This window comes from Peromyscus eremicus, chromosome 14, assembly GCF_949786415.1.
Source record: "Peromyscus eremicus chromosome 14, PerEre_H2_v1, whole genome shotgun sequence".
NCBI lineage: Eukaryota > Metazoa > Chordata > Mammalia > Rodentia > Cricetidae > Peromyscus > Peromyscus eremicus.
Genome location: NC_081430.1, coordinates 49,312,021 through 49,331,052, shown reverse-complemented (window position 1 = coordinate 49,331,052; position 19,032 = coordinate 49,312,021). Strand labels below are relative to the sequence as shown.

Here is a 19,032-nt window from a genome sequence, read left to right as displayed (position 1 = left end):
CTCAGCACTAAGGAGGCATGGGCAGGCAGATCTCTATGAATTTGAGGCCAGTCTACTCTACAAAAAGAGTTCCAGGACAGCCAGAGCGGTTACACAGAGAAATCTGTCTCAAAAGGATGAGGAAGAGGAGGAGGAAGAGGAGGAGGAGGAGGAGGAGGAGGAGGAGGAGGAGGAGGAGGAGGAGGAAGAAGAAGAAGAAGAAGAAGAAGAAGAAGAAGAAGAAGAAGAAGAAGAAAATAATACAATTAGAGATTATAGTGATTTGGAAAAATAGTAGTAATAGGTCCTCCTCTAGATTCCATGGCTTCATGAGCCACAGGTAGTTAGCTAAGTGCACAATACTCAGCATTATTTCCCTACTACTATGTGAGCTTTTAGTCCAATTAGTCAGCTGTTAGCTACTACCAAGATACAAGTGCCACTTTGGCACCTCTAGGGATAGCTTGCTGTGCTGGTCATTGTTATGATTTGCAGGCATCACAACTTGGTAGAACTACTGATTGGGTTTCTCTCTTGGCAGTTTGCATAACTCCTTCCATTACTATGATGGGTAGTCCTCAGGGAGGAACCTTTGGATCAGATCCAGTTTTATTCCTTCAAGTTGTTTTGGAATATTTGTACACTGTGTGATGATATATTGCTGTGATTGACTTAATGAAGAGTTGAATGGCCAATAGCTTGGCAGGAGGTATATGTGGAATTTCTAGGGAGAGAATGGAAGAGGAGAAGGAATCTAGGGACAGGAGAAGCCAAATACACAGAAGGGAAACAGGAGGTACAAGATGGAAGAAACATAATGCCATGTGATAGAACATAAATTAATATAAATGGGTTAATTTAAGTTATAAGAGCTAGTTAAGAACAAGCTTAAGCTATATAGGCTGAGCTTTCATAATTAATAAGAAATCTCCATGACATTATTTTGGAGTTGGCTGGTGAGACAGAGAAATCTTGTTACATATGACACCTAACATGGGGTTTGAATATCCAAATATAGGGTCTGAAAAAGCTAAGAAAAGTTCTGGACAAGGAGCCAGATGTGGATTCCTAGTCCTGCAGTTTCTCAGGTGGGTCAGTACTCAGCAACATACAGAGATTCCTGTCTGCTACCTGAAGCCTGGAGCTAGCTGCCATCCCCATGCACCAGTGCCAAGTGCTAAGCTGAGTCACTCAGCAGCTGACAGCAGTTTAAGATCTGTCTCATGTGGTCAGATTATGATGCAGGCACTTAGTAAAGCCAGGTCCAGATACAGCAAACCTCTAAATAGAGACCATATGTATAAAAACGTGCTTAGATACTGAAGAGAGAAAAGAAAATGAGTATAAACAATCATAGAAAAAAATAGTTTAAAAACAATAAAGTAAAATTTTTAAAGAAATAATAAAGTAATATAAAAAAAATAAGCCACATAAAGATGGGAAATACACAGAGCATCTGGATCCTGCATGGTACTTTGTTGACTTGGAATTTTTTGAATGTTGATGAGCAAATAACAGCTGCTGAGAGACATTGGATTATGGAAAGGACTGCTGGATTAAACCAGCCTATATATTTTAAAAATGTTTTGGCTTCAGGATGGAAGTCGAGAAATGAATTGTGTTAGGGGAGAGGTTATGCCTTTGTTTCCACAGGAAATGAAAGGCTGTGGATTCCTTCAAAGTAAATAGAGATCAGATTTGACCAAGGGGGACCTCCTGATGATCTTGGCTACAGACATGAGAAAGGAAGACAGAAAAGACTACAAGATAGGTGACATGTATGCTGATACCTCAGCTTGGGAATGGCTCTGAGACTGGATGACACATGATAAATCTTGTTTGTTACAGAGTCATTATGACTTATTAATTACATGCCATACTTTTATATTACAGTTTGGTTATATGGTACAAACACACATAAAGTTAGCAAATGCCTTTTACCTGCTCAAACATAAAACAAAAAAATCATCTTTAGCTGACTTGTACACACTATACATTCCATACTTGTATTAATACAGATATATATGTTACCTTTAAATATTTGTGTGTTGCTGAGTGGTGGGAGCACATGCCTTTATTCCAAGCATGTAGGGAGGCAGAGGCAGGTGGATCTCTAAGTTCAGCGCAGCCTCATCTACAAAATGAGTTCTAGGACAGTCAGAACTGTTACACAGAGAAACATTGTCTTGAAAAACCAAAAAAAGAAAAAAGAAAAGTTTGTGTGTTGTCAGAAAAAGAAGAACAGGACTTTACACCAATAAAAGCAATAGCCCAGATGATCCAGCCTCTCAGAATGCCTCAGTTGCAGTTTTCTCAGAATTCTGCATCCAGAACAACTTCAAAGCTGCTAGCCAAGATGGACCAGCCTCACAGAGTATTCCAGCCAAGAGTTCAGATCAGCTCTACACTTTCCCCTCAAACAGAGCCTAAGCAAGCAAACAAACAAACAAACAAAAATATTACAGCTAGTTTTCCCAGGACTTGACCATTATCTCCATGTTCTCAGGGTCCCCTAAAAAAGCTATCATCCCCAGGCAACAGGAAGTAATTTTAAGAATGTAATGCCCACATTCCAAAGAGGTGGGGTGGGTGTTTTTTTGGTCATTTGGTAGATTATAGATGTTTTTCATTGTTTAGGGAGACTGGTTAAAAGTTGTTATTGGTCATGGTCAGAAAAAAAGCTGAACAAAGTAAATTAGATTCAGAGATCTAGTTCTGAAAAGAAAAAGAGGTGATATAGAAATCTTAGGATAAAAGGTAGACTATTGAATCTATTTTCAAACTAAAAAAAACTACTACTCTCAAATATTTTAGATTGTATAGATTTTTGTGTATTGATGCAAACTTAAGGTTATTTTTGTCAGAACATACTCTACATATGTTTCTACTTTTATTTAAGATATTTTTGTGTATAGATAAAAATTTCATTATTTTTATTATATGTGTGTGTGTGTTTCTACTTTTATTTAAGATATTGTACCTATGCAGTTCATTTAACAAAGTAATGTAAACTTCTATCCTTGAAAGTTATTATTATAAACTATTTAGGATAATTAAAAATCCATTTTAGTAGTTAGTCATCTATAATAATCAAACCTGTAATCATGTTAGGTATGTTTTCAAGGTCTAGTAGAGATATATTTTAAATAGATAGATGGTCTTCAAACACTTCAATGACCTACAGAATATGACATTTAAAATGCTTTAAGAACAATAGGCTTTTCATGACAGTGAGATACATCTGCTCCTCAAAGCACCAATCTACTTCAAAAAGGGATGGTGGGAATCAAAGAACCTCCATAGGGAGTTTACTTTTATTGTGGCAGAGTTATTCACTGGGCAAGAAACTGTCTTAGCCTTGACTGCTGACAGTATGCTGTCCAAATTGGACAAGCAGGACACAAAAGAAGAATACAACTGACCTTTGTGAAGACAAGATTGGATAGTCCTTCAAAACTTTCCTGATTCACAAAAAAGTCTGTCAGATATTCTAAGCCTGTAGGCAAAAGATGGATGTCCCAACATTGCAGAGGAACCATGGGTGACTGTCCAGGCAGCCAGCTGTCTCTGTCATTTCTATAGGTTTGAAAGTTGCTTGCTCTGCACTTCCTATTTACTCAGGTAATATTGTATCTCTCTGGGGTCTTTGATGGAGTCTAATACTATATAGTTATAGTTACAGTTTTTCTTGTTAACAAATTCAGAAAAGAAACTCAAAAAAGAAGTGTAAAGTATAGAAGGTTGAGAGGTATAAAAGATTGAATTGTTTATCTAAAAAATGTTTTGGGGGTCTAAAAACATAGTTTTAGGATGGTAATACAAGTTTTAATAGCAAATGGCTTAGGTATAAAACTTTAAATTCACCAAGATAGAATAGGTAAAAGTACTTTCTCCAAAGTTGCCAAATATAAGTGGAATGGGCATTATGAATGTAATTCTTACCTGATAATTATTCTTATTTTATATAGTCTTACTATGGTAGCATTAAAACCTTTCCTTTTTATTTAGATAAGAAGGGGGAAATATTGTGGGATATTTGTACACTGTGTGAAGATATATTGCTGTGATTGGTTTAACTAAGAGCTGAATGGCCAATTGCTAGGCAGGAGGTATAGATGAGATTTCTGGAGAGAGAAAGGAAGAGGAAGAGGAAAGGGGAAGGAGAAGTTAGGAGACAGAGAGAGGAAATAGAGGGTGCAAGATAGGAGAGAGGTAATGCCATGTGATAAAACGTAGATTAAGTTATAAGAGCTAGTTAGGAAAAAGCCTAAGCTATAGGCTGAGTTTTCATAATTAATAATAAGTCTCCATGTCGTTATTTGGGAGCTGGCTGGTTACACCAAGTCCCATAACTAAAATATGTGGTGTCTTCAGAATCAAGGACTTACCTTTAGATTCTGAGAGACAACCAAAGGCAACTGCAATAGCCTATATTGTTTTGGGAGTTGCTTGGTCTCCGTAGACCAACAGAACCTCAAGAGGAAGTTTCTCATGCCTGGTTCTGAAGTTTTTATTAGTCTGTGGCTTATGTGGGAAGCTTTAGCACCCCATGTAGAGTAACTTCATTTATCCTATGTGTATGTGCATGTTGTATATACATACACTTCCATATATTGTATGTAATTCAGGCAAATGTAAAATAATATGATTCCCTATGGCTTTTTTAATCCTTGGTGTTATACCTCTTCTTTCCTTCTTCCCTCAGCATTGCCCTCACTCCACACTCTGCAATAAGGCACTCTCTCATTTTTTCCATTTTAAATTTATTTCATTTACTTATTTGCTTTTATTTTTTTAGGGACATGATCTCCCTATGTAGCCCTGGCTGGCCTGGAATTTACAAAGATCTGCTTTCATCTGCCTTCTAAGGGCACATACCACACCCAGCTAAGAAATTTTAGTTTGTAGAAACCAATGACAAAAATGCAGCCACGTTACACAAAGGAAATACAAATAAGAAATAGAAAGCAATTGAGAACCCAGGAAATACTGTCACCATGCCTTGCTTAACTTTTTATGTTTTCTAGAATCTATTTTCTTTCTCTGAAGACTGGCTTTCTAAAGCTAACTTAGTAGTTTTGAATCTTTATATATTTTTTCCTAGAGATCAGCCCAATTCCAGATTCCCAGGAGACTATCATCACTTTGCTCATTGTTGGTCCAAAATTTACTTACGTGCCAATAAAATATGCATCCAAAGGAACACTGGGAGAGTGGAATAGAACTTGTGCAGACCTACCTCTCTAACTATGGGGTAACAGTGTGCCCTACTAAATGATGAGGGGTGAGGATAGGGCAGAAGTGACAGATAAGGAAAGGTCAACAATAAAGACAGAAACTGTAGCTGTGAGAGATGACATGGACTATATCACTGTCTTTATCTTTTATTCATCTACTAAAAATTGACTCTACAGTAAAATGCTTTCCACATAAGCATGAGGAGCTGAGGTCAGAGCCCTAGGAGCCATGTAAAGCTTGACTTTGTAGTGTGCACCTGTATTCCAGTGTTCCCATGGAGAGATGGTAGTAGAGACAGGAGAATCCCCAGAGACTTCTTTGCCCTACAAAATATCAAAAAAGATACCATGCTTCAAACAAGGTGAAAGTCACAGATTGATACCCAAGGTTGTCCTCATACAGCCATACTGTATGGAACCTGTATGTCTGAACTAATGGAGTTTTTTTTTAAATGTTTTATGATTTATTCATTTATTTATTTTTACTAAAAGCTCATCTTAAATTTTACTCTTTAAATTGTACTTTCATTAGTGTAAAGTGAAATATTTTTACTATAGACACAATTTTGACAATTAGTTCTTCTATTATGTATCCACAGCTTAGGCCATTCTGACAGGGGTAAGATGAAATCTGGAAGTAGATTTAATTTGCGTTTCCCTGATATCTACATACTTTGAACATTTTAAAGTATTTCTCAGCTATTTCTGTTTCATCTCTTGAGAACTCAGTTTTTCAATTGTTATTATAGACCATTTACACTTAACATAATTGTTTATTTGATTCTATTGAAATCTACCATCTTAGCTGGGTGGTGGTAGTGCATGCCTTTAATTCCAGCACTCAGGAGGCAGAGGCAGGTGGATCTCTGTGAGTTGGAGGCCAGCCTGGGCTACAGAGTGAGTTCCAGGAAAGGTGCAAAGCTACACAACGAAACCCTGTCTCGAAAAAACCAAAAGCAAGCAAGCAAGCAAGAAAGAAAGAAAGAAAGAAAGAAAGAAAGAAAGAAAGAAAGAAAGGAAGGAAGGAAGGAAGGAAGGAAGGAAGGAAAGAAAGAAAGAAAGAAAGAAAGAAAGAAAGAAAGAAAGAGAAAAAGAAAAAGAAATCTACCATCTTGCAAATGGAACAAAGTTTTACTTACCTGTTAGTTACCTTCAGATTTACTATTTCCCCTTTTCTGTCTTCATTTTATGTAAATTTCTTTTATGATTCCATTTTACCTCTACTATTGGGACATTATGTCTTCATTTTTTCAGTGTTTTACTATATATTTTAACTAATTACCATCTACTCTTATACAATATATTTCAGGGATTTTATTCTTAGTGAAATATTAGCCATTCATATTTTTTTTTATTTCATAGTTTCATCAAGGGCAGAAACTCTATGGCCATATGTAGTCATCACCAAGTCTTCTCTCCTCACTACCTATCATCTCTCCCAAGGATATCTAACCCCAACAATATCTCACTTATTTCTATCTTTTGTCTTCATATTCTGGCCCTTTCCATCCTCCTATTTATAATATAATAGAATAATTATGTGCTCATGACAACCTCTTATCTCTCCCTAGCACCTAAACACCCAAGACTCTGGGAACCACCATTCAGTTCTGTCCTATAAAAGCAAATTCTTTACATTCTACATATAAATGAGTATGCATGGGTTATTTCACCTAATATAATGTTCTCTAGATTCATCTATGTTATCTCAAATAATAAGATTTCATAGTATTCATATGAGTGTGGGTGTACTACATTTTTGGTATTCATGCCAATGAAAATGGACATTTTGGGTGACTGTTCTGATTATGGTGAATAGTACTACAAAAAAAAAAGATGGCTACAGACAGGCATCTCCTTGACACATTGATCTCACTGCCTTTGGCTACATACCCAGTGTAGGATTGCTGGATTATTTATAATATTTTGAGAAGTCTCCACACTGTTTTCCCTGATTGGCTACATTAATTTACATGCCTATAACAGAGTTGAAGGGTTACTAGTTCCCAACATCCTTACCAACACTTATTAACTTTTGTCTTTTTGGTTATGGACATTCTATTATTCATAAGATGATGTCATGTCATGGATTTCAATCACATTTCTATGGATATTAGTAATGTTTTGTATACTAGCTGGCCATTTACATGTCTTCTGAGAACTGCCCATCTTAAAATCTATTTGCTTTCTTGTTATTGAACTATCATTGAAACTGTGGGATAAGTTCAATGGTGAATGATCATTTTACTGTGCTAGTGACTTATGTTTTCTAGTATTTTTAAAGATTTATTTATTCTTATTTTATGTGAGTGTTTTGTCTATACATATGCATGTGAACCATGTGGGTATAGAGCTCACATAGGCCTGCATAGAGTGTTTGAAACCCTGGAAATGGAGGTTCAGGTGGCTGTGGTGGCTCTGTGGTTGCTGCCAACTGACCCTGAATCCTCTATAAGAGCAGCAAGGGCTTTTAACCACTGAGCAATCTCTTCAGTTCCTGGTGTTTTTTTGAGGATATGTTACCTTAAGGTTTATCAGGAATGTTGACTTGGCATTTTCTCTTTATGGTCAGCCCTTATCTGATTTGGTATCAGGGTGATACTGACCTTGTACAAAGTGTTTAGAAGTATTCCTTCTGCTTCATTATGGGCACTAGTTTGATAAGAAATTATTGTTAATCCTTTCTTACATATTTAGTGAAATTCAATATTGCCACCCTCAAGTCCTGTACTTTTCTTTGACAGGTACTTTAAAATAATATTATACTGTTTCACAAAAAGGATATGATACTTTTTACCTCATTGTAGCTGTTGGAGAGAAATTAGGATCTAAATTTATTACCACTAAGATACATTGCTGTGGTAGTAAAATCATTTCATGATTCTTTTCCATTATTTCACCAGAAAATAAGTTTTCAGAAAAATATGTGAAATGTGACACATAGATGTAGTGAAAATGACTGTAAAAGGAAAAGGTATTGTTGTTGGTAGTGTTAACATTCTTCCATTTCATCAACATGACATGTAAAAAGTTGTTTATCTCTTGTTTTTAGACATCGCAGCTGTAGAAGAATGGATAATAAAGGTCACAATGCATAAAGGATTAAACATTTATGATACTGAAGGGACCCTACTGGATCTTGTCCGAGGTAAATATCAGCACATAAAGTAGAATGGAATTCACATACTGTTTGGAAAAACTTTGATGACTACCACACAGTGCCAATTCCTAGAGGGCCACAACCACAGTCTGATGGCACAAACAAGATACACACACACACACACACACACACACACACACACACACACACACATATATATATATATATATATATATATATATATATATATATATATATATATATGGCAGTATGCAGAAATGAGATTGGTCTGTTTGAGGAGCTGAGAGGACCCCTTCTTGCTGAAGCACAGAAAATGATGGCGTGGTTGGTGTCCCCTGAGTTTGAAAAGGCTGGCAGGGATTGTGGGAAAAGTGGGGGCTTTTTACTAGCTATAACAAAAAGGCATCAATTGAGTACATTGAGTAGGAAGGTGATACATTCTGACTTAAGCTTTGGAAAAGGTCCCAGGGTTGGGTGCTTGTCAGCCAGAGACCTACTCTTGGGGAAGGATGGCAGGAATGGAATAAAGGCCATGGCTAGCAGCTGTTGTATCACCACACCCAAGAGCTGCCTGTAAACCTCAGGCTGTGGTGCATGCAGTGCAGAAGGTGAGCAGTAGCAGCCCAAAGAATACACTTTGTAAGTAGAGCAGATGGGATTCCTGATAGCCAGGGGTGAGGGAAGTGGAGCATCAAGGATGAACCTTCTGCTTCTTCTGGAGCAATCAAGCAGAGCAGTATCCGTTCCTGGAAGTTAGAGATAGGAGGAGCAACACAAGGAAGTGGGAGTCAAGGAGAAAGGTGAGGGTGTGGTTCTAAGTCTTTATTCACTACTAACCTCACAAGAGATGTTTAAAAATCCTGTCTGTGCTGCTTCATATCTAATACAGACTGCAATAGACCCAAGCTGTGTGTCTAAATTCTGTGTCGTATACATGAACTGTTTTTAATCACAGGTCAACAGTGACCTTCACATTGGTCACTACTTTTCTCTCTCTCACTTGGCAGCAGACAAACCTTAATTGCTCTCTAGTTTTTTTGGTTCCCCCCCCCCCCCAGAAACAGAATTGTTCCTTAATCAGAACAATTGAAGAGCCTCAGTCTCTGCAGGAGTAGAGACTGTGCAAGTGGCAGATGAAGGTTAGGGACTTCAAAGGACAAACAGGGGAAACTTTGGGAATGTAAGTTTCCATAGGCAAGTCAGTTCCCCTGCAGTTGAAAAGTGGTAATTAACTAAAAGGGTCAGTGTGTTGATCCTACCAGAAGCTTACCAAACATGTTTTATTAGTCAAATCAACATTCCTAATCAATTTCTCACTCACCTGAGGCTTTTAGATCACTAACACTCTCCAGTTCTTACCACTTAAAATACAGCATCTGACCCCAAGCAGCTTTTTCTTAAAGTCAGAGGCACTGTCAATCCAGAACTTCTTGTTCTCTAAGGTCTGGTATGAATGGCCTGCAAACACATTGCAGCCTATGAAGTCAGCTCCTTACCAGAAGATTCTCTGAAGTCCTGAGCAACTTCCTGCTGAGTTACTGTAGTTGACATTGTTTCTTTCCCCTTCTGGCTGTAGCTAGACTGCATAATAAGCAAACAGAGAGAAACTGAACTGCTTTTCTCGCTTTACACAAAGTAGGGGGAAGGGAAGAGGAAGTTTCCCAAGGTATTTGGGTCTAGACGCAGTTGATTTTTTCTGAAAGTTTGAGGAGCTAGAACTGCATTGTAGAATATAAACAGCTAAGAACTGATTATTAAGTGTCTCTGTTGTTAGAAGTTCTTTGATTGTTTTTAAAATCACACAGTAGTATTCTTTCAAGTTGACCTGGACCGCTTTTGTGCTTTTCTGTTACGTTGGTCTCTGATTTTTCCAACACAGGAAAAACGTTTTTCTTTTGAAATTTTTAAATAAGAAAGTGGTTTTTTTTTTTGTTTGTTTGTGTTTTTTCAATGTTCATTTTCCCCAGGAGAAAAGAGAATTCCTGTTTTTATATATAGAAGTTTGACTTTAGCTTCAAGTAATTTCATATCCATGTAGGTATTGTAAGTTTTAAAATTGTAGCCCTTGTCTGATTAAGTTTTCCAAAGAGGATCATTGCCTACTCCAGCCTGGTAAATAAGAGTTGCAGTGATGCTCAGGAATACACTGAGATCCTGAGGAGAGCCCCACCCCTTCTTGCATTTCATGGAATGCTTCTCATAGAGGGAAGAACAGATATGGAGAAAAGCAGGAAACTTCTAAGTGAGAGCTTGGTGAAAACAAAAGCAGGGGAATTTAAAAAACAAAACAAAACAAAAAAAAACAAAATGAAAAATACCACCTGATTTTCCATAGGAAGGTGATATGCAGTGTTTGATAGGCTGAAGATGTCTCACATTGGATTTTTTTTTGTATTGTTAGTCTATTCCCAACTTCTACCTATTCCCTAGAGACCTTGGTCTCTTGTTCACTGATGAAAACGTCTCTTTTCTCTGTATATACTCTGGGTTTATTCTCCTTTTTATTTACCTACTGTTGTTTTGATGGGATTGCAAAAGGAGCAAAAGGAAATGTATGATTTTGAACCAGATCCCTCAATTATAAATATCCCTGTTCTGTGTTTCAGCACTTGTAATCTAAGCACAGACCATGTGACCATGTAATTTCCATATATGGCTAAATTCCTAATTTTCATCCTAAGTGTTCTTCAGCAGTATGACCTTTCTCCAGAGTATTATCAAGAAAATTTCATTCTTCCTCCTTTGCATAATAAAAACTGACCCATTTTTAACTGATGAAGAGTGAGATCATATTATACTCATGTATAAAGTTTTTATGTTTATAGGTGTTTTGCCAGTACACATGTTTGTATCAGCTGTGTACCTGGTGCCCTGAGATGCCAGAAGAAAGTACTGAATCTGCTAGAACTGGAGCTTCAGACAATACTGAGCTGCTCTCTGGGTGCTGGCAATCAAACCCAGGTCCCTTCAAAGATCAGACAGTGTTCTTAACCACTGAACTATCTCTCCAGCCTCTACTATATCCCCTACCTGCTTTGGACAACCAAATATTTCCTTTACATAGTTTTTCCAAAACCTTTAAAGAAAAATACTGATGTTCCAGTTTCAAGAGTACTGCCATGTTTAAATGCCTAAATTTGTCTTCCACAGAGCCTATTCTGCAGTGGACTCTTGGATCTAAAATGAGTAACTCACAGGTCAAAAAATTGTTTCCACACATGATAGACATCAAAGTGGCAAAGTGCCCCTGTGCCAATGATGTGGCATTAATTGGCTTTATTTTGAACTCGACATATAATGGTAAGTTTACAGTCTGATTGGACGTTAGAAATAACCAGTTGTTTTATATTTGTTAAGGGTGGTTTTAAGTGGAAATACACACTAAATGCATACAGAGAGTAAAATCTATTGTTTGTCACTCCACCTCTTCTACTTGCCAGTGTGATATGCTAGGAGAGATACTCCTATGTTGTGGCCTTTTGTCATTTGAATGGTGACTTCAAACTGGGCATGAGGGTGTATGCCTAGAATCCCAGCTATTTGGCAGTCTAAGGCAGAGCAGTTGAGTTGAGTTTAAGGTTAACCTGAGCCACTTATTAGAGCTTGTTTCAAAACCAATTAACCAAATCAATCAACCATTCAGTAGCTACCTTGATTCACCTGTTCTTTGTAAGCTTGTTGCATCTTCCCAGAGCTTGTTTATTGCTTCTAGTCTGTCTCTTTATTTCTTCTATGCATAAATCAATATTGTTATTCCTGAGACACTATCTTATTGTATTTATACATATGTATTTTTCAATTATTGTTAAATATCTAATGGCATATGGAGGAAAAATAGCTGTTTTTCTATAGATGCTTGTTTATCACACTTGTGGCATTAAATGTATGGATTTCTCACACTGAGCAATTTTTCTGTTTACTGAAGATGCCAAGTGGGTATCCTGTGATTCACTTCAACTCTGGCAATAGGTAGAGTCAGCATCAACTCTCACAAGTTAAAAAGACTCTACCTCCTATTTCAGATTCCAGTCACAAGTGCCAGGTTGTGACCTGTGCTTCTAACCTGGCTGTTATAAATTGAAGAATCCTATAAGTCCCTTCTTAAATTCAAGAATTTGTTAGACTGTTCAAAAAACTTAGGATAACTCCCATGCATATTTACCAGGGTATGTAAAACAAAGAATGCAGGTAAAGAGCCTAACAAAGAGGTACCAAGAGTAAGATCTAGACAGGTTCCAATCACAGGAGTTCTGTTCCATGGCATTGCATTACACCATCTCTCAGGACATGGATATGCATGTCAACCTAGAAGCTCCCAAATCCTATAATTTACAGAATTTCATGAAGGCTTCACTTCATAGGAATGGTCAATCATTGACTCAACTCTAACCTCTCTCCCCTTCCTGAGTCAGAATATGTGTGAAGCTACAAGTTTCAACTCAAGGTATGGCTTATTCTTGGTTGTGTCAAAATGAAGCTGAATATCTCCTTTCTAGCAACCAGTTTTCAGAAACTCATCAAAGTAGACAATGAATGCAAACTTCATACTTCCTATGAGAAGTACATGATCACAAAAGTTGCTGCTGGTGCTCTGGGTGAAGAATGAAAGGATTATATTATCAGACTGACAAAGTTTTCTCATTAAGCAAGGTGTCTGAATCCACTGCAGAGTGTGCCTGTTGTTGAGTAAGGGGCATTCATGTTATAGGCCAAGAAGAATGGAGGAGAAAATGTGCAAATATGTTCAGGGATGCTTTGTGGATGCCAATCTGAGTTGTATCAATTGGAAGACACACACACACACACACACACACACACACACACACACAGACAGAGACAGACAGAGACAGAGAGAATTGATTGATTGCTGGTCTGATAGATACTATTCTACTTTTCCAGTTGAGGCTCTAAAAAGCTAGCAGAATATGTACACTTTTCAATCTCTCTAAAGAAGATAGTTTCCCTCAGTGTTGTGTCAAAAAGCCTTTAAACAAAGAAGGTAAGAAGCCTAGATTGAAAGCTCCCAACATTCATTTCTTTTACTACATGTGCCCTGCAACAAAAACACTATGAAATTGCTAAGAAAAAAAAACCCAACACACCAAGAAAAGTGAGGCAGAGTGTAGCTGGAGAGTTTTCTTTCTGGGCCCCACAAGCCCCAGCAGTCTAACAGCCCACTTATAAAATAAACACACAGACACTTCTATTATTTCAACTGTTTGGTCTAATGGCTCAGGCTTCTGGCTATCTAGTTCTTACATCTTAAATTAATCCATTTCTATAAATCTATACCTTGCCACGTGGCTCGTGGCTTACCGGCATCTTCACATGTTGCTTGTCATGGCGGCGGCTGGCAGTGTTTCCCTCCACCTTCCTGTTCTCTCAATTCTCCTCTCTGTTAGTCCTGCCTATACTTCCTGCCTGGCTACTGGCCAATTAGTGTTTTATTTATTGACCAATTAGAGCAACACATTTGACATACAGACCATCCCACAGCAGCAGAGGCTGTAAAACTAATGAAACTTTGCTTTAAAAGAATGAAGAAAGTCAAAGAAAAATACCTGCAACAGATTTCCCGGAAACATAGATAGTCCTCAATGAAAGCTTTTGCTTCATTTGTTGTTGTTTTGAGACAGGATCTTAGTAGGTAGCCTACTCTGCAGTCCAGGCTGGCTTTAAACTCAAGATCCACCTGCCTCTGCTCTCAAATCCTGGGATTAAAGACACATGCTACCAATCCAAGGAATAGTTTCTCCTTCTAAATCCTAATGCAGTCAAAATTAAGCATCTTTAACAGTAACAAATAAATGATCAAACCTTGAAAAAACTGAGAACAAAACATAAAAACTTTCCTTACTGTACCCTGCAATATAGTAATAGATTCAGTCAATGTATTTAGCGTAGTAATAGAAAAATAGTCTTCTTCCAAATTAGTATGATTTCCTAATGTCTTAGAGTCTGTAACATACCTCTAGGTCTAAATGTTTTCTGCTTCTGAATCAGTTTAGTCATAAATCATGTTGTCTTACTTACCTCTGCTGTCCCTATACTAGACACTATGTCAACCCAGATGAAAATTCAGCCCATTTCCTTCTTTGTTCCATGGATACCTCTTTCTTTTTATCCAGACACAGATACTAGCTGTCCATGCACCAAAGTAGAGCAGTCATGCTCATCTCCTCATGTTCTATCAGAGTATCCATGTGGTAATCAGAGGAGTCAAGGACTAGTCTTGACATCCTGAGTCCAACTCACCTTTTAAGAACATAATCAGCTTTTGTAACCTATTTGTTAGATAAATCTTCTTGCCCTGCCCAGATACACACCACTGTTCTGAAGCCAAATCAAGTTGCCACAGCCTACCCAACAGTTCCTTAATGAGACCCTGGTTAATCCTCCTGACCTTATACCACTTGGAGTCAGTGGTGAGAATAGTAAACTTCTTATCAGCATTCCCTCTACAACACTCTTAAAATATCTTCTTGAGTCCCCCAGCAGCCAACACCAGAAATCTCAGCCTCTCAGACCACTTGCTACATCCCATTGCACATGGGGCATTCTTTAATCTGATTCACATTTCTTACCTAACTTGCCATTCAAATTCTTTCACTAGAAATTGTATTCTGGGAATGGGACGAGGGTTAGGCCTGCTGGCCGGCTCCTGGCATGGAGCCACTGCAGCTGTGACCTGTGCTGCTTGCCCCACAGGCAACAAGCACAGAAGTCCTGCCCAGTGGTCAACACTTTTGACAGGGAGATGTCCTGGAGCTCACTCAGAAATATGTCATAACTGAATAGGACAGTCAACCCCCAGTACGGAGCCATTGCAGCTGCAGCCTGAGGTGCTTGCCCTGCTGGAAGATGGAGATTGCTGGATAACAGAGCTGCCTGCAGGCTACAAGCATAAAGGTCAAACCTGATGAGCCTTGGGGTGGCAGACATAGAGGACAGAGAAGTGTGTGAAAGCCAGGAGCTTGCACAGAACCTGCCCCAAGATGCCCTGCCTAGCTGCAACATCACCTTGATTCTGGCTGGGCAACAGCAGAATATATGAAACCAGTATCTTGGCAATGGTCCAGTATTTATGGTGCTTCAGAAACCAGAAACCTAGACCAATATTTGCATGCAAAGCTGTCTGTGCAATATGTGTGTGTGTGTGTGTGTGTGTGTGTATATATATATATATATATATATATATATATATATATATATATGGATGCATGCATATGTATATATGTGTGTGTATGCATATGTATATATATGTGTGTTTGTATATATGTTTGTGCATATACATATATAATGTGATACACTACAGTTTCCAATGCCACGATGATGAATGAATATTTTCAGTGGAGGTGGGAAGATAGAGGAATGGAGTGGTGATTAAGTGGTGAAGAAAAGTGGAACTAGAGACTCAACAATGGTGGTAATTGTGACAGAGGCTTCAGAGGATGGGAGAACATGTCATGACTGAATAGGGCCAACAGGATGGTATACAGCAATCTGGAGCTCACATTCTCATTCAGCCCCTCAAGAGCTTCCCAGCCACATGATCATCCTGGTTCTGAGCAATGACAGGATTTCCAAGATGAAGAATGGTTCATTTTCTCATTTGGACCTCCTCAAATGACCTCTATGGTCCATAATAGCCCTGGAGGCCACTTTAGTACCTGTGATCCACTGCCCCAGGCCCTGATAAAGCTGGAGGTTCATGTGGGTGCCCATGGTCTTACAGCAGCTGGGAGCTGGGTTGATATCCCTGGCCAGAGATACCACTCAAGACCAGAAAGATATCCTTGGTCTGGTAAGCTGTCTAAGACTATTCTGAAGTCCGTGAGCTGTGCTTCCACCAGGGGCCATGTTGATGTGGGTAGTCTCTGCTGCCTATTGAAGCCTTGGTAATGTTCAGGTCTGGGCTGCCTCAGAGGGCCAAGTCTGGGTCTGTGGCCCTTTGGCAGGCTAAGTCTGTGTTGATTTCTGTGACCCATGTTGCCACCAAAGGCCATGGGGATGTCTGTAGTTTGCTACAGCTTGAAGTGATGTTGATATCTTCTGGCTATGTAACCTCTGGGGCCCATATTGATGTGGGTGGTCTGCACTGCCACCTAAGGCCATGGAGATGTTTGGGTCTGGGCTGCTGCCAAGGGCCATGTCTGAGTGTATGGTCCTACTGCAGCCAACATGTGTATTGATGTCCATGGCCTGTGGTACCATTGAAGGTTATGCAGATGTTCATGGTCTGTGCTGCTGCTGAGGGCTATGATGGGGTCCATGGCCCATGCAATGTCAGAGGTCTGTACTGCCTAGAGACCATACTGAAGTCTGTGTCATTTGCTGACACTAGAGACCAAGGGAAAGAAGTGAGTTGCAGTTAACAAAGCTGAAATGAGTTAGAGATGTGAAGAGCTCTTTGACATCAGATATGGAGTTGCAGAGCTTGGAGTTTGCTCATCTGGTTTCTGTTCTTGCTTTTGTCCAATATTTCCTCACTGTGCTCCCTTCCCTGCATTTTGGAATGGTAATATATATCATGTGCCATTATATGTTGGAAATATGTGATCTGTTTTTTCTATTTTGATTGTATAGCAAATTACAGTTAAGAGATTACATGAATCTCAGAAGAGATTTTGAACTTTGAACTTTTAAACATTGTTGAGACTGTTATAGACTATGGGGACTTTTGAAGTTTGACTAAATGCATTTTGCATTATGATATTGTTACAGGCTTATTGGGGGGAGTGTAATGTGGTATTTTGAATGTAATTGGCCCCTATAAGCTCATAGGGAATGGCACTATTAGGAGATGTGACTTTGTTAGAGGAAGTGTGTCACTGTGGGGGCAGGCTTTGAGGTCTCATATATGCTCAAGATACCACCCAGTGAGACACACCACTTCCTGTTGCGTCTCAGCTACTTCTCCAGCACCATGTTTTCCAGCATGCTGCCATGTCCCACCATGATGATAATTGACTGAACCTCTAAACTGTAAGTAAGCCACTCTAATTAAATATTCTCCTTTATAGGAGTTACCATGGTCATGGTGTCTCTTCACAGCAATAGAAACCCTCACTAAGAGAATTTTGTTATATGAGGATGGTGTCCAGCACTCAGAGCCTGAAGCAGGAGTATTGTTGCAGGCAGCTTATCTGACTTAGTGAATTCTAGACTATCCTGAGCCATAATACCTCAACAGTAAGAGGGGAAGAACGAACAAGTAAATGAGAGAGAGAGAGAGAGAGAGAGAGAGAGAGAGAGAGAGAGAGAGAGAGAGAATAAATAGTATGAGAGGAAAGTAGTAAAGAGGAAAGGATTTAGCAAATATCTTTCTTTTTTTGGAGTGTGTGTGTGTGTGTGTGTGTGTGTGTGTGTGTGTGTGTGTACATATTCCACTGTGTGCAGGTATATATAGAGAGGCCAGAGATTGACCATAAGAAGTATACTTACTTAGTTGCTCTTCAGGTTCTTTTTGAGACATGGTCTCTCACTGAACCTAGATCTCACCAATTTGGTTGAACTGATGATCCTCTCTGTGCCTCCCTAGTCTGGGATTATAGGTATGCCACTATACCTGGTTATTTTTTAGGTGGGCACAAGGAATAGAACTCAAATTATCAACCATGCATGGAAAGTACCCTACTGATTGAGCTCTCGCCACAAATCTTTTTAATTTTTTTAATCAAAAATATTAAAATCCCTCTTTGATTCCCTTATTCATATTTTCCCTTGAATTCTTGAACTGCTGACTAAATTGAATTCTTAAACTAGGAGTATCTTTATGTTTACAGGGGGAAAAGATTTTCTTTGTACCCATATGTCCACTAACTGGGGACTACATATTACTATAACAAGATAGACTGACAGGTCAAAGGGCACAAATTTTTTATGGATATTTGCATAAAGAAGAATTCACAGAAAATAAAAATAAAGTGATTAAATTTGAGTTTATGCATCACTTAAAAAAAAAGAAATGTATCTCTGTTGAAGGGACAGTATTTTGTTAATAAAAGTAACTTGTCCGTATGTGAGAAAACTAGTGGAATATACAGACATATGTAACCACACCACTTGACAGGTGATAATGAGAAGATGAGGAGTTAAAAGTTATCTTTGCCTACATATCAAGTTTAAAGTCAGCTGTAGCTACATAAGACCCTTCCCCTACCTCCCATGCTGACTGATTTCATGTTAACATAACACACCAAAGTTCATTTCAGAAGAAGGACTCTCAATTGAGAAAATGCTTTTATAGTATTGGCCTATAGGCAACTCTGCTGAGCATTTTCTTAATAAATGGTTGACGTTTGAGTACCCAGTCCACTGTGAAAAGTGCAAACTCTGAAAAGGTGGCCTTGAGACATATAAGAAAGCAGGATGAACAAGCCATGAGGAGCAAGCTGGTAAGAAGCACTTTTTCATGGCTTCTGCTTTAGTTTCTGCTTTCAAGTTCCTGCTTGAGTTCCTACCCATATTACCTCTCAGTAATGGACTGTTACCTGGAAGGTGTCAAATGTTTGTTTGAATGGTAGGCTGAGGCATTTGTCAAAGGATGGCCTACCTGAAAGGGGTTGGGGATGCCGGATACTGCTTGGCTTAGAGTTGATAAAGGGCTTTTAAGGCTCAGGGAAATTGCAATGTTAGTGTGGGTATGCTGTGTAAAACTTAATCCTTCACAATGGAAAACCCAGAATGCCCACC

The 19,032-nt window shown here is 38.7% G+C and overlaps 1 protein-coding gene across 2 annotated transcripts in view; it reads left to right on the top strand.

Annotated features, from left to right (window-relative positions):
* LOC131923818 (cation channel sperm-associated auxiliary subunit beta-like) overlaps window positions 1-19,032 on the top strand; it is a 176,708-nt gene that overhangs the window by 34,542 nt on the left and 123,134 nt on the right. For both annotated transcript variants that reach the window (XM_059279001.1, XM_059279002.1), the window contains exons 6-7: window positions 8,269-8,364; window positions 11,488-11,637. In XM_059279001.1, the coding sequence (XP_059134984.1) occupies window positions 8,269-8,364; window positions 11,488-11,637 (246 nt within the window). The remainder of the gene's footprint in view (window positions 1-8,268; window positions 8,365-11,487; window positions 11,638-19,032) is intronic.